The sequence below is a fragment of the Toxotes jaculatrix genome, chromosome 9 (assembly GCF_017976425.1).
Source record: "Toxotes jaculatrix isolate fToxJac2 chromosome 9, fToxJac2.pri, whole genome shotgun sequence".
Taxonomy (NCBI): domain Eukaryota; kingdom Metazoa; phylum Chordata; class Actinopteri; family Toxotidae; genus Toxotes; species Toxotes jaculatrix.
In genome coordinates, this window is record NC_054402.1 from 28,431,619 (window position 1) to 28,448,463 (window position 16,845).

Here is a 16,845-nt window from a genome sequence, read left to right on the forward strand (position 1 = left end):
GTGATAAGACTGCTTTTAGTTCAGTTGTAGAAAAGTCAACTTGAGCTGAACTCAGTTTTAAGACTGGAAGTAGGTAGAGCGTCCTGCATGAGGTTTTATGGGTAAAAAAAAAAAAAACAAATAAACAAAACAAAATTTAATGGATTAGTGCAAACACTGTGGAAAATAAATTAAATGCTGATGAATCACAGCTGAAAAAAAAAAACAAAACAAAAAACAGAATAGATTATTTAACAGTCAATAGCCAGCACAGACTGACCCAATGTTATGTACATGATTTTGTCACTGTAGAGCCAATACTCCTTAAATGTTTGCCACAGTGATTTGTTAAACTGCTAAACGTACCCACCAAAATGGAGTGTGTTCATTTTTTACATGTAGACATGAAATCAGTTTCCGGATGACAACATATTAAGTAAATTTCCCATCTGTGCACATGGAAGGAAATGACTGAGAAGTGACTGACCTGAGCAGAGGACTCCATACACACTCTCTCTCTCTCTCTCTCTCTCTCTCTCCATCGCTCACACACACACACACACACACACACACATATTCACGCACTGTACACTTTGCAGCAAAGTCAGCAAAGCACACAGTAAAGGTTCAAGAGGACCACATTGTAATTTCCTTGACGGGGTCGTGTGGGCATCCAGCCGGATTCATCCGATGACTCACAGCTGTTTGCCTCATGAAAGTAACCTAATACAAACATCAGAGAGGAAACTAAAATGTCCACTACAACGGCTATAATTAGAAAACAGTGGGGATGTGGACTCTGGTGAAACTGCTTGATTGAGCAGTGAGAGATCTGTAATGTTCATGTACTGATTTTCTGATCAAAAGATTCAATGCATGATCGATTTTTTTAATGATGCTGGTCTTTGCCAGGTTTGCCAGGATCTTTGCAAGGTCCTATAATTTAGACTTTGTAACTTGGAAGCCACTGAGTGTCACAAACATTTTTTATATCATACTGAAGGGATTTTCTTTACCCTGCTATTTCTACGTGCACAATATTGGGAAAACCATATTCTCAGACATCATCAAGCAACAGCGACTTATTTGTTTGCCAAAGTTGGGGTTTCCTGCAGTGTTTTATAATCCATGCTCCCCACCTCATCTGAAATACACGCACTTCCACCAAGGTCAAAAGAAATAATTATATTTTTAAATTTTTAAATTTGAGATAATACTCCTTCAGCATAATATATATTAGTGGATCATTTTACTGATGCTTTTATGTGTGAAAGAGGCAGATGGTAAAGGTGGGGATTATTTTAACTATTTGAAATACTGCTGGGCAGCTTGTGAATCCTCCCTGGGATTAAAGAAAGTCTTACATTAACCTGTTATAATATATCATAATTTGTTTGTTGGTTATATTTTGCATTAATAACCTGAGTCTGCAAAGTAACTGGTAACTAAAGTTATCAAATAAATGTGGTGGAGTTGGTGGAGTAGAAATATAAAGTAATATACACTAGGAATACCAAAGCAAAGTTCCTCAAAATTATACTTAAGTTTAATACTTAATCCCACCAACATTTTTGCATGAAATTCTGGAAAATAAACACACTATCATGAACATAATCTTTGCACCTAAGTAACCTTCTTTCTCTACACCTCTGTTCCTCTAGTTTGTGTGTCTCTAGTCTGTGTAACGCTGCCACACTGTAGGAAATGACAAACTATCGTGCACAACGCTGAGTGAAATTAGCACAAAATAGGAAATAATTGATCTAATGAAATAATAGTCAAATAACACTCACACTTTCATTAGGCAGTCAACTTAAAATATCCTAACTGCAGCTGAATTGAATGGGTTTAGAATCACAGTGTACTGTATTGTAACATAATTTTTCTATAGGATCAGGGAGCACCTTCCTGAGGGACACCCTGAAGGTATTACATTAAATTTAGCAATGTATTGTTGTTGACACATCTGTGTTTGTGTGTGTTTAATGCACTCTTTGGAAATATCAATGTGCAATAATTCAATTATTAGTGCAATATCAATGTGCAACACTTATCTCCATCTCATATTTATGTATGTACATACTGCAGATATCTTTCTTAGTTCTTGTTATTCTGTTATTGGAATAGTGCTTATTTAATCTTGTTCCAGCCATATTGGCCTCTTACTTATATTTACTTACTGTACTGTACCCCTGCTGTTGCTAAATGCACTTCCCCCACTGAGGGACTAACAAAGGATTTCTTATCTTATATTCCCTTTCTTTTTATTTTTAATGTGTTTCTCTTCCACAAGTTTTATCTTCAGTCTTATGTGTAACCAAAACTTATGCGTGTCCTTCACACAGGATTATAAGATCTCAGCTCTGACTCCACACAGCCCTGTTCCCAGGTCAGCCATTAGGAGGGCCTCTCTCCACCACTGGTACGGGGGCCAGACGAGGCTCTGACTGTTATGGAGGTCGACGTCTGATCTACTGATGCTGACAGATAAGGAACTCTGCTCTCACAGCAGTCACTCTTTTATTGCACTGAATCACAGTGGCCCACAGGGGTCAATTCAATTTACATGGTCCTGTCTGAACAAGAGGAAGGGAAGAACCGACTTCTGTAATCTTTGAATTTCAGCATGTCTTAGGCAAATGAGATAGCTCCAACGGTTCTCACATCTTTCCATCTGTACAGCATGTGATGGAATATCCTGACCTTGAAGTGGATCATCCAGGATTAGTAATTTGTGGGGACGTCATGTAGCTGATAACTGAATTTACCCTGTAACCTCTGAAACTGAAACTGAAACGAAACTGAAATTAGCTGCAATCACTGATAGTCCAGATCAAACTATATAAGATCAGGAGTTTAAAACGCTGCAAGGTTCAGCAACATAAAACTTTCAGGTACTCATGCTGAGCCATGCTGTGACCATCCGCAAGCAGCTCAGCCATGCTGGCACAGTACAAGTGTTTTTCCACGATGCTGCACATCAAGGTAAAGCTGTTTACCTTGATGACGTGTTGGAGGTTTGATGGTCACAAACCACAGAAGGAGCCTGCTGCCTGGCTGTGCGGCCATGTTTTTAAGGAAGAAGAGCCCCGCTAATGTAGATTTTCTACCTTTCTGATGTATGCACTGTATCTCCTATTAATTTTCACAATAAAATCAAAGCTTAATATAAGCTTTTAATGTGAAGATGCTTCAGGAAATGTTGGGTTTGCATCAGCAATAATGTGACAGCTCTGATGCAGCTGAGAGAACAGACAAATGTGAAGCTAAATTGCAAACCGCAAATATTGGAAAAATCCCTAATACCATATACCACATCACACCATACTGTACTGTAGTATGTATGTAATCTCACGTCATGATATTCAAAGTATATAATGATACACTTCACATCCTGGAAAAACAACTTAAATAAATATAACCACAATAGATAAAATAACCAGATGGGATAATCTGTTTTTGGCTAATCCAGCGAATTAAAAGGTAAAAAGAAAGAAAGTTTCTCACAGTTTATATCATCATGTCACCCAATGCTACTAACGAGGTGCAGAGAGGGCTCATTTCCAGTGTTCTCTCCAAAATCACTGCTACTCTCCAGTCAATAGTAATCCTGTGCAAATAGGCTTAATGCAGACGAATCATAAGCAGGAAGAAATCAATTGTGCCAATGTGACTAAAGGCTCAACAACACATATGTGCAGGCTGAGACACTGTTTTACTCCATTATCTGTTTTACCTCCAATATGTATGACTCATTGTGGTAACATAATTTAAGATAATGAATGATCACTTGTTTCACTATATATATTTTTTATACTATCAATTGATCCTGGTCCAGGTTATAGGGTTCATTGCAGTGGTTTTTGTCCATAGTAAACACAGTAATTCTGTCAACCATGGTCTTATGAAATCTGGATGACTGCAGGATATACTATTTAAGCATTAACATGGCTGGAAAGCATACAGCGTATACAGTCAGGGGCAAAGATGGAGGGATGCTGGTGTAATGATCTGATTGAGCTGTGAGGGGAGTGGGAGTGTAACCACAGGCACACAGGTTGTGGTGGGCAGTGGTGTGTGTGTTTGTGTAAGGCTGTAACTAATGATTATTTCTCATTATTGATCAAAGAAGAACTCCACTGACAGTCAACTAATACAAATCTCCTCTTTGGATACATAACTCAAGTTTACTAAACAATCCTCAAATTAAACGGGGAAATGAATCTGCGTAGAGGGATGCTGGGAAGGCAGGGAGGAGAGGGACGATTATCACAATCTTTTAGATTTAGAAAAAAACATGATTGTACTGTTGAAACACAGACACTGTGAAGTTGGTGGTTATTTTAAGAAGATCTTGGAAAGGAAGTTGTGAAAAAAAGAAGGCAGTTTTCTCTATCTATGAAATACGTGATCCAATAGCTGCGGGCGTCTATAACAGCAAAGAGAAAAGATTCCTTGTTAGTTTTTTGTTTTTTTTTGTATTTGAGTTTACAGTTTCTGCTTATATATTTATAAAATATATGAAATGATGAGAAAGCAGAGTATTTTCTTGATTAATCACCCAATCATTTGGCCCATAAAGCTTCAGAGAGCAGTAAAAGAAAAAAAAAATGCCAGTGACTGCAGGGGAAAACGTTTTCGTAGCACTAAAGTCAACATCATCCAGTGTCTTGATTCATTCAACCAGCTGTGGAAAGGCCAAAGATATTCAGTTTACTATGATGTAAGACAAGAAGCCACTGCTCCCATTTTAAAAGCTGTCAGACAGTCAAATGTTTATGAATAAACAAATGAATCGATCAATTATCAAAATAGTTGCTGATTAACTTTCTATTGGTTGATACACTGATTAATCACTCCTATGCTACATGCTAAAATGGGACACTAAGCTCTTCTTTAATTAGCATTTTGAATTTAGACTTATAGGACTGTGTTTCTGGAACAAAATGCATGTATCATGTATTTCTAAAAATATTATATTCAGTATATCACTAAAAGCTTTTTCATTGTTGCACCATATTTTTGAACACCACATGGTATGCCATGCATACCGTGTTTTCTGTTTATCATAAGAAGCTACTACTGTGTCACTTGGCTGTTTGGCTGATCTGAGACTACAGACAGAGTCAACTTTGTGACCAGCGTGGAAGCTGTGACTCACACAGCACTGCGAGCTCAACCATCCGGTCAGGAGGGGCAGCCCCTCTATCTTTGGCTACACACACAGACACACACACACACACACACACACACACACACACACACACACACACACACACACACACACACACAAACATCTAGGGCTTAGAAAGCCTGTCTCTGAAATTGGTTTCCATTAGCTGTACAGTGATTATTAACTTTCCATTCATGCAGCAGTATAGTCAGAGGCATGGTGACGTCAACAAGTGTCCTTAGCGGAGAAGCAGCACCAAGTCACCTGCTGAGGAGCTCAACAAGTGTGTGTGTGCAAGAGAGTCAGAGGAAGAGAAAGAGACAATGTGTGTGTGTGTGTGTGTGTGTGTGTGTCCAGAGAAAAAAAGGAGAGCGTACTTACTGCACAGAGCAATGATGTGGCTGCTGTCTTCGTGGACAAATTTCTTAGTCACTGCTTCCTCCATAATCTGCTTCACCTGCACATAAAAGACTCAGGATCAGTGTCACCGTGTTCACCACAGCAGTCGCTGCCATTATTAGCAGCAAATAAATAAATAAATAAATAAATATCAATAAATAGAAATACAAAAAAAAAAAATATATATATATATATATATATATACACACACTTTTTTTTGCTATATATAAAGAACCTTTATATATGTGTGTGTGTGTATATATGTATACATGTATACATGTATATATAGCGCTCCTCTATTGGAGGGAGAGAAGGAGAGAAAGTCCGAGGCGACATCACATTTTCGCCCACACTGTTTAACTGACAAGTGATTTCTGGGAAGTGCAGTGCAGAAACACCACAACAATTAGCGCTTTGCACTGAAGGCAGAGATAAAAATGTTGAACAACACGAACTGCCCAGCCCCCCCCCCCCCTCCCTCTGCCAGCCTGTAGATGCTGCAATGTTTATTACTCCCCTGAATGTGACGGTGTTGGACAAAATGGTTTTGCTATTCTCTGAGCTTTACAGATAACAGGAATAAAGAAGTTTACCCCCCCCCCCCCCCAAACACCTGCACCAATGACTTCCAATTAATATCATGGCATCCTGGAAACATTCAGATGAGCTTTTGTTCTGCACTCTATCGTGTCTCTGGGGAGGAAAGCCTGGGTGAGTTCAACTGCACTGAGTTAGCGTGGTGTTCGCTTGTCTAAGTTCCCTCTCTCTGTAGAATTAATTGTCATCAGTAATTAATCCGGGACCTGTCTGACACCTCGGGCCTTGTTTGGGTGTAATTGATAAACAGAAAGAATTTAATTGCCTGGTTGTATGATAATAAAGCTCTAACTGCAGTATCACTCAAACTTTCTCCCGTGTTATGGAGGTGTGGGAGGTTGTAGAGCTGTCAAAGCTGCGACAGCTTTTGTTGATGAGTTTTTCTGTTGTTAAGTCTCTCACTGATTTTTCTCCACCGCTTCTGTGACAGCAATCAACAAATCCTCAACCAAATAGTTCCAGGAACTAAACAGGACATACAATCACTTCTCCTGTTTGCATCTGAGGAACCGCAAAGACAATGGCTGCAAATATCCTTTTTAAATTATCTCTCAATGCTGTTTTACACAAAATTTACTGCTGGAAGCTGCACACCTGTAGCTTCTGAGCCATCTGAAAGCACACTGACACACTGGACAGGGCCCCTGGGGGCCACATTTCATTATCCAGATGCAAATGAGGCCAAAGGTTCCTGGAAAAGTTCTTGCATTGGAAACAGGCTTTCTAGCTACTTCTATGATGGTGGCTCATGCAAAAAAAGTACGAGTGACCTACACTCAGAGCTGCGCCTGAATGCATCTTGTGTAGACACAGCTGGAGAACTCAAGCTACTGTAGCTCATGCAAATAAAACAAGGTTGAAGCTTTTTAATGTTTAATGTAACGTAGCTCCACACGAGTGACAATTTGCTGTGATAAAAACAAAAAGCCCTCAACGTAAAATACATCAGCTAGAGAATGAATGAAAATTACACTGAGAAATGCAGAATTTATCACAATCCTAGATCAGAAAACCGGAGACACTCTGTCACCTTGCTGCACTTATCCAGTTGAACGAGTGCCGTTAGTCTCCAGGCGTGGTCAAACTGGCTTTTTACCATTCCTGGCTTAACTGGCATTCCTGGCTTAACATAGGAGTGCCTGAGAGTCAGTCCTTTATCAGCAGGTCTGTAATTACAGTTCATTTAACCAAATGAACTGGGTGTCACACTACCACACACCAACGGTAGGTGCTTCACTTTCAATTGATCAGGCAGCGGCTGGTTGAAGTTACAATGAGTACATCAAGAGGCTCCGCCCCTAAAGATTCCAAAGGTTTAGTTCATGGAAGATGCAGAAATAAATATAAATGAGTCAAGACCCCACACCAAACATCTGCTGGGAAAGCAGATGCTGCCAGGCTCGGGTTAGAGTGAACTCTGCAGCTGTTCATTTTAATGCTATGGTACAGAGCCTCTGACTGACCACGACCCACGCAGAGATGCGTAAATAGATCCATATATTCTCCTACAGTTGTAGCTCTATCCAGTGAATCAGAGTGAGGTGATACACTATTGTCAGTCAGAGAAGTCAATACCTTAGTGACCGTGAGACTCGATCAATTGTGTGTGGGAATGAACCAGTTTAATCAGCGCTTGCTGTCAGGGATTATGGTTTACATTTTGGTACGCTGCTCAATGCGTGATTAAGTATATTAAGAGGTCACAGTATTTGTTTATCAGTGTGCTGTTTCCTAACAGCAGCAGATGCACTTGAAGTTTGCGTAAATTTACACCATATAAATCTGGATGTGTTGTTAGAAGGAATAATGGAGCAGACTGTAGTTTGAATTATTCAACAATAATTCATTGTTTTAGGAGGTGAAAACGTCCAGAATCAATGCTGCTTTTCAGGAACCGTTGCATACAAAACTGAACCTCAAGTGAAGTCACTGGAGTCAGTGTCAGGTGTGGCTGAAGCCTTGTTATTGTCACATTGTTTTAACTGTAATTCTCACATGCAGTTCAGGAAACATCTTTGACAACAGTTTCTAACATGTAATTCAGGGTGGGAGATGCTGGGTATCTGACTCAGGTGTTATCTTCCATTTGGTAAAAAGGCCAACACTGAACTGAACTGTTGGCAGAATGGCTGTAAACACACCACAACCAGCAGTTCCATCAAACAGAATAAGGGCAAACAGGTGCAAGGAACTTTTACAGGTGCTGGATCAAAACCGAACTGAAAACTGTAAAAATCTTTACACACATTATTGGCTCATTGTAAATATGCTACTAGAGGTGTGTTTTGAAAGAAACATGATGCTGCTCAGATTAAAATTAACATCAACATAAGAAAGAAGTGTGTTAAATGAATAGTTATTCCTTTGCTTTTTCAATATTTAACCAAAACCTATCAACTAACCATAAAGTGACCACAATCAATGTTCTTATATTAACTCTGTATCAAATGACTGTGATAACATGAAAGGGTTCACTCGTCATGTTGAACCCACAGAGAATTATCAGCTGAATCTGCAGAGCCACTCTGCATTACTAAGTTTCAGCTGCAGCAGGTCGACGTTTTCTAACAAAAAAAAAACAAAAAACACAAAAAGTCCACCTTACACTCAGCGGCAAACAACAAACAGACACAGTTCGAGACCAGCTGGTGAACGCTGAGGAGCATTTAGCAGCTAATGACCCGGATATTTCCCTCAGGAATTGGTAGGGACCAAAAACAGAGCTAAAAAAGAAGGAATAGAGAACTAAGAACCAAGAAACTGGAACCAAATTGTGAGCCTGCCAAAGATTACCACCCCTGTGAGCTCGTTAACTAAACTGACATCACATGTTCATATTAGCAAAGGAAAATAATGGCTAATAATTAACACATTACACTACATATAGTTGGTATATGTCAGAAGGATGAGTGGACCTGGCTAACTCTGAAACACTTCTGAGAATCCTGAAGCTAATGGTTTTGGGAGGAACAGAGAGGAGAGCTCATTAGCCAACTGTCAGTTACATAAGAACACATTTGCTTTTCCCTTCATCTAATGCTCATGACTGGGGCAAACAACAGAGCATCAGCAGCATGGAGGACGCTTATTTCTGACGTTAATAAGATGTAACACTCTCACTGGGAAAGAAAATGCAGCAAGAAAAATGGCAAACAGAGGACATGTGCAACAGACTGTTCACTAATTCGTACCGTTTGTTGTTTGTGTAGGCCGGCACTCACAAATTTAGTATCACGGGAAGATTGTAATCAGAGCAGAAAACAGAGCCTGCTCGCTCGCCTGAGGGGAGTGATTTAATCTGAGCAAGTTCAGAGAAAAAGTGCACAAGTCTGTTTGGTTCGTGATGAAAACAAATAAATAAATCACATTTTGAATAAATAAATACCTATTGCAACACTACAGCCTCTAACATTAGTGCGTGCTAATGCTTTGCCTGCATTCAAGCTTTAGTTCCTCGTTTCTAGTGCTAACTTACTTTTTACTTAGCAAAATCAGTACCCGCTTATTTCCAATATGGATTTACCTGCTGATTTTTTTTTTTTTTTTCATTTAATTCATTTGCCAATGAAAATCAAATCACAAACATTTGTGAAAAATTCTCATTTGGTACAATTAAAGATCTAAAATCAGAAGAGAGCAAGAAAAAGCTGGCAGGAACTTAAGTAGGTCAAGTTTTTCCTTAAAGAAATAAAAATCTAAATGAATCACTTATCAAATTTGTTGCCAGTTATTTGTCTGTTGATAGCCTGATCGACTAATTCTTTCAATTTGAAAATAAACAGGCTTAAACGTACAAAGACACTAGCCCTTTACGTACAGTATCACCACAGTGAAACGTGGAGACGTGTGGTTAATGCTGTGTGTACTTTCTGTAGGATTTTGTTTCCCTGTGGTGCCTTCCTGTCCCTCAGTCTGAGCCACTGCAATATGGTTCCATCCTAATCAGCTACTGTTAGGTGCCACAGTCACTAATGAGGTAATTATGCATGCCTTAGCAGGGCTGGAGGCTGAGGAGACGAGGTAGTCGAGCTAGTATCAGTCTCTCTTTACTTGTCTCGTACACTTTTACTGAGCTGCTGCAGCTTCTCACACAAAAAAAAGAATCTCCTAACCTTTAGAGATACTTTGAACCCTGTCATCATTTTCTCTCCTTAAAAGCGCCATATCCTGCGCCGAATCAATTTCTTCGCTTTTCACGTCATGAAAAGAGAGCGGAAATTAACATTTAACCTCAGAGTACATAATATCAAGTGGATATGAATGTGGTGTAAAGAGGATGCATGGCCTTTCAAGCTCACGGAGGAGCAGTCATAAAATAAGATTGTGGCAGGAAGAAATGATTCTGTCCAGGAGGAGGTGTCAGTCTGAGGGGGAAGTTACCCCGACACCCTGCTGCATAATGACAGAATATTTCTTCGGGGGGGGGAACTTAATGCTGTTTACCTGTGAGTTGCAATAAGGCAACCAGGGCAGCTCACTGTAGTAAACAAAGGAAATGGTATTCGAAAAATGGAAGCCTATGGCACCCGGCTGGGGTATGGATGATGACTGTTCCGTAACAGATTTACCGAGCGTGAAGTCTGCTTTCTATTTCTCTGACCACCTGCAAAATGGTCGCCTTAGGTGTCCACTGTTTAATCAAAACTCCTCAAATATCAAGTAAGACCACACACAGAATACTGATCCATTCCTGAGCATCAAAAATAACCACCTGCCTGCACGCTTCCAGCTCATGCTGTCATATGGCACATTTTTTTTTTTTTTTTTTTTTTACTTTCCGAGATAAACAATGTGACAATCGCGCTGACTTCACACAACAATATGCCAAGATGGTTTAAACTACCCTCTCATGTGTATAACACCATGTATGTCCCCATGCCATGGACGGATTCTAAAACACTGGGCCCGTGGGCTCTGGCATTTAAAAGGCCATTCCTCCTACACAGAAGCAAGATCCCCCACGCTGAAAGAAATACAGACTGACTACAAACAATGCAGCAATGTAGGTGTTTTGTGTGTCTTTGTAGTCATTTTCAATTTCCTTGTAGTCATTATGCATCTCTTTGTGGTCCTTTGGTCTTTTTGTGGTCTTTGTGTCTCTTTGCGTGTGTCATTGTTAGTCATTGTATTTCTCTTTGTAGTCCACTTGTATCTCTTTACAGTCATTTTCTTCCTCTAAGCAGCCGTTTTGCGTGTCTTTGTGATTGTTCGAAGCTCTGGCTAATCGTAGCCAGCGGTTTCCAACTAATCCATCTACGAGACTGTCTGTAAATGTGTGTGTTATCCCCATTTGTATGATTTCTTGCATCAAGACCACAAAGACATGTAAAAGACACATTAATTCTTAGAAAGAGGTTGTGAAGGCACCTGACGGGGTGGGTATGGTGGCAGGCCGTTCACCCTGCCTTCAAATGTGGCCGTCCAGAACAGGCATAAACCCTCTTGCCTTGACACCTCAACGTATGAAGTGGTTTGTTTGGCTCTTAACACACATGAAGGCAGAGAGTATCTTTTAATTTTAAGCTTGTGGTATCTCTGACATCACCTGGAGAACCTAACCATATAAAGGGCTGAAATTTCATACAGAACAGGTTTTGTAACCCTTTTTAATCACACTAGCAGCTTGGTTCTAAAGATGGATTCCCAATGGATTGGCGTTAAATTTGCTAAAAAATACTCGTTCCCCACAGGTTTAACTGAAATAACTTTAAGTGAGCACCATGCCTTTGAAAAACAATCATGTGGATGGATTATTTTGCTACTAATTTGGTATTTTCCACAAAAAAGCTGCGATAAAAAAGCAGGAACAGTAAAAAAAAAAAACTGAACCACATCTTCACAACCTGTTCTTCAGTCGCTTCAACCTTCCTCTCCACCACCGTCGGAAATAAACGGGGTAGTGCTTTTCAGGCATCACGAGCCTGTCCTTCCATCTCGTCATTTCAGTTCCATCCTGCCAGCTCTACAGACCGTAGCTCTGACACCAGGATCAGACTGGTTCCCTGCACTCTCTTAATCATCTGTCATTATCACATTTGCCAGAGAGCTCTGGACATATGACACCTCACAAAAAGCTCAGCACTTCTGCAGAACAGGTGCTGTCTTCTACCTCCCTTTCGAGTATGACAGACAACTCAGTTATGGCTGAGGATCTGGGATTCACATTGTTAAATACTCTTTGCACATACCCTAAAAACATAAGGATCCTGATGGTAGCAGGTTAATACCAAAAGGTGCTTTTTGTTTCAGTACAGGAGACCACATGCCTCACTGCTGTGATATTAATCACCAACTGATGCAATTTAACTTCTTCGGGAGCTGCTAAAGCTTTCAGTTGCCAAGCAATACTGAGATAGCTGAGTGCTGCTTAAAGAGACAGGGAGCTTTAAATCAGGAGCCAGAGGGCTTTGTTCAAACCACTATCTCTCAGTCTGGTCTGCTGTGCTTTAAAACGTCAGAAGGCATCTCATGGATGACCTGTGGCCTGTGACTAAAACTCTGGAACAGTATCAGGATAAGAAAATGTGAAACGAATGGGAAAATTGTCTCACATAAAACAACCAACATGTAATAAAAATTCACATTCATCAATTTAAAAGTCAAGACAAAAAAGAGACAAAAAAAACCCCATCCAGCTGACAAGGAAAGTAGTTGTCTTTAAATGTTAACAACCTAGAGACATTAAGAATTGATGCTACTGGAGCACAAGTCATCATGACTCGAGGTGTGTTTGAGGATGCAGCTCGAAGCATCAACACACAGCTTCCAGTGGCCCAGTGACCCAAGAATGTAATGTTCCTCCTTATTTCCCTGATGGTCGCTGTTTAGAAAACACGCCCCACGCCCCCCCCCCCCCCCCCCCCCCCCCCCCCCCCCACCCCCCACAGCCTGAGGACAGCCTGAGAACTGAAGTTATTTTCAGCTTGTCCAGACATTGTGATGATTCAATTATTTAAGATGCAAACCCGTGGGTGACTGCGGAGGACAGAAAATTATTTAGCCGAGATATTCACTTCAGATCCTTGCTCTGAAGCGTGCACTCTGCAGATTTTGCAGGTTATTACATCAAGCTGCTTTAAATACTTTATTCTGACAGTCCGACAAGGTGTGGGGATGTTACAGGAAACTTGGGGACTTTTGAACCACCATTTGTCTTGGTGACATGACCCTGAGTTGTCTCGATCTAGTGGTGGTTTTGACTTGGACTCGTCTCTGACTTGTAGCCATCTCAAAGGTGCTTTGACTCAAACTTGTCAAACTTTGACTAAGACTCGTCTCGGTCTCATGGGTGTTTAGACTTGAACTTGTCTCTGTCTCATGCGCGTTTGGATTCAGTCTCGACTTGGACTCATCCTCGACTTGATTTAAGAGGTGTCGGCTTCAACCCTTGTAAACAATCCAAAGTAAATCGGTGTCAGTCGGTTGCCTGCCAATGAGCAGCATTTGCCAGCTATTAAAAAAAAAAAAAGGTATAATGCTCACTTAGTTTGAATTTTCCAAGTTACATACAGGCTTCAAAAACCAATCTGCAGGTGCATCAGTGAAAATACAACAAGCGTATTTACACTGTAAAGAGAAGGATGTACGCAAAATCTGATCATCAGAGTGTTCTTTAGATTTCCAGCTTGATATTTTTAGCATGACCTTTCGTCTCTATGATAATGATGGAAACTACATGCTCACATTAACACTCACTCAGACTGAAGTATAGGCAGCGAGCCACACCTCGCCACATTCAGTGTCACAATCAGCTTTCATTACAGAAAAATCTTTCTAGTTGTCCGTGCAGGCAGCATAAGGATTACAGTGGGAGCGGGTAGGGAGGTTAAAGGAGTGATGATTTACTCCTCACCGGAGAGACGCGAGACGTTCATCGCCGAGAATAAAAAGCCTGTAGCACTGTTTGTGAGTTGCTGTGAGTGGATGTCAGTGCTGCTGGTGGAGACAACAAACGGCAACACAACCTGTGCAGAAAAGATGCTGCAACACATACAGCCAAGGATTTCTGCCAGCAGGGTGAGCTTATTCATAGATACTTCGTAGTTTTATAATAAATTTGACGAGGATATGCACATTTTACAGCATGCATGCACGAGATGAGACTTTTTATGTAAGATATGGACATTGAAACTTTGATACTATATTGAAGAAACACTAGAAGACTATTACAGCAATATTATGCCACCTTAAAAATACCTTACAGCTCAATTCATACTCATTATAAAGGGCCACACGAGATTTAAGCCCATATAATTTTCTTATATGAGATCTTAGATTTTTTTTTTTTTTACCTAAAGCAAATTGGAAAATGTCAACCAAATACTAAAGAATAGAAAGGAAACAGACATGTTAACATTCTAACAATTGAAAAGCAGGTGCAGCTTTGCTGGTTTGGTCCATTTATTCAGCACCAGTCTGCTAAACTTGCTTTCCCAAACTGATGAGAGCAAGTAAACACTGTAATGTGCCCGCGGGGGTGGGGGGTAAAAGGCAGGCAAAAATATTAATGCAACACGTATCCGAGCACAGTGTTGTGATTTTGCATTAACCAGTCACAGAAGATGATACAGGAAAAATCGTAAAAGAAAAAAAAAAAAGCTCGACGGCGCCGTCAAGCAGCAGCGCCTACCTCTCGTTTGACGTTCCATAATAATTTCTCTTTGTATTCTTCCTCCGTGGAGCCCTCCATGACTGACCGTCCGTCCGTCCGTCCGTCCGCGGGTGTGCACGACACAGGTCTGTCTCTCCGGCTCTCTCTCTCAGTCCCTTTCACAACCTCTTGTCTTTTTTCTTAATTCCTCGTTTCCTTCTTCCTTCGCTCGGCTGGGCTCTGACGCAGCGCAGCAGCTTGGCGGCTACGTCAGAGGATCCGCCTTCCTCACTATACTGATCAATGGAGGAGGAAGAAAAAAATCTAAATCACTGGAGCTCTCTCTCTCTCTCTCTCTCTCTCTCTCTCTCTCTCTCTCACACACACACACACACAGCCTCCCAGCATCCAGCCCCGCCCCAACCTGCAGCCCGCAGCCTCTCAGCATCCAACACACCAACCTGTAGAGCCTCCCAAGTTATTTTTGGCATCTGTTTTTTTTTTTTTTTTTTTTTTTCCTTTGCTGGGTAAGGAAAGGGTTACAGCAGTGAAATGCTGGTAATAGACTATGGAGAGATTTGGACTTGTCTTTGGTTGGTTGGTTGTAATAATTCACTAAGGTTTATATCTTCAATGCAATACAGCTCTTCGTGTGTGTGTGTGTGCAAGAGAGAGAGAGAGCTCATTAAAATGCAGCATTTTTTGGTAATGATTACATTCACAACCTTGCTTGTCACAGCACAGCAGCACCAAGGTGTACACACACTCGCACACATACATACATACACAAAAAGGATTCTAAAAATAGGGCTTTTCTGAAAGCACGTTTGCCAGTCTCAGTGCTGATGCCAGGGTTGGCCTGCTGCAAATAAATGACGTCACGGCAACGTGATATAGAATAACCTCCTCTGCTGGGAGAGTCTCTGTCATTAAACCTCCTGCTTGTGCCTCCATGTGGGCTGAGGGTGCACCTGCAACCACCAGAGGCGATGTTATCTGCAGACCAGTGTTTTACTTTGCATTTTTATTCTGTGACAAACTTTAACTTGATTATAGATTCCTACACTGTCAACTCAGCAAGCCTCTTATCTAAAAAAAAATGGAGACAGGACAGTCAAGAGTCATTGAGTTAATGTGCTGATTTGAATCTGTGTTCTAGGTTATTCACAAGAACAAAAGAGGGTAAAGAAGGAGTGAAGTCTGAAAGACAGAGGTATAGTAATTTGTTGTTGTTTGTTGTTGCAAAAATATGTTTTGTCTGCTTTCCTGTCCAGTTAATCATCATCATCATCAGCCCTTAGATCTGTTTTGTGACCACTTGTGGAGGTCCCAATCTCCAGTTCAGGAGCCACTGTTATATAGTTTAAAAGGTTCATTCATGACCCTGAAAACAGTCGTGTGGCCAGAAAAAAAAAAAAGAACTCGGGGTCCACTTACTAACTTTTTCCCATGGAGACATTTAAATGAGGGCAACATGGTGGTGCAGTGGTTAGCGCTGTTGCCTCACAGCAAGGAAGTGTTTGCATGTTCTCCCATGCTTCCCCTCCAGGTACTCCCTCCGCAACTGTGAATGTGAATGGTTTGTCAGCCCTCTGATAGACTGACGCCCTGTTCAGGGTGTAGCCCACCTCTCACCCAGTGTTGGCTTGGATTGGCTCTAAAACACTGGGAGCCGCTACTGTAGTTGACCACAGTAGTCTGTATGTATTTCCACATGTTGTCCCAAATAAAAAGGTTCCCTCTGTTTTGATTGTGAACATGGGGCTAAATCTGTATTGAAAAAAATGCTTCCTGTTGGATTGTTTAAAGAAAAAACAATGATGATGCAGTGTGTTTGGAGTTAGAAATGAGTTTGTTCCTATTCTCAATTTGTATTCAGATCATATTTCCATTTAATTAGACTCACAGGGGTGTGCTGTGGTAGCTTGTTTGGTTTGTGGAAGTAAATACACAGACTGCCGATCCGTTACTGGCACAGAGTGCGTGTCTGTGGGCACTTAGCTTGTTGTCAGCAGCAGTCAGATTTTTATAAAATCAAAAGAGGGTTGGAAGGGATTTGAGAAGAAATGAGGCCTACAGATAATCAAGTGTAATTTGATCTCATTGA

At 40.8% G+C, this 16,845-nt stretch overlaps 1 protein-coding gene across 3 annotated transcripts in view; it reads right to left on the reverse strand.

Moving 5' to 3' along the window:
* The window catches only part of sgsm2 (small G protein signaling modulator 2), a 65,270-nt gene extending 50,259 nt beyond the window's left edge, over positions 1–15,011 (reverse strand). For all 3 annotated transcript variants that reach the window (XR_005894566.1, XM_041045902.1, XM_041045901.1), the window contains exons 1-2: positions 14,778–15,011; positions 5,534–5,609 (exon numbers count right to left, since the gene is read on the reverse strand). Coding sequence is in view for 2 of the 3 variants with exons in the window: in XM_041045902.1 (XP_040901836.1) it covers positions 5,534–5,609; positions 14,778–14,837 (136 nt within the window). In the remaining variant the exon portion in view is untranslated. The remainder of the gene's footprint in view (positions 1–5,533; positions 5,610–14,777) is intronic.
* Positions 15,012–16,845: the final 1,834 nt, after the last annotated feature.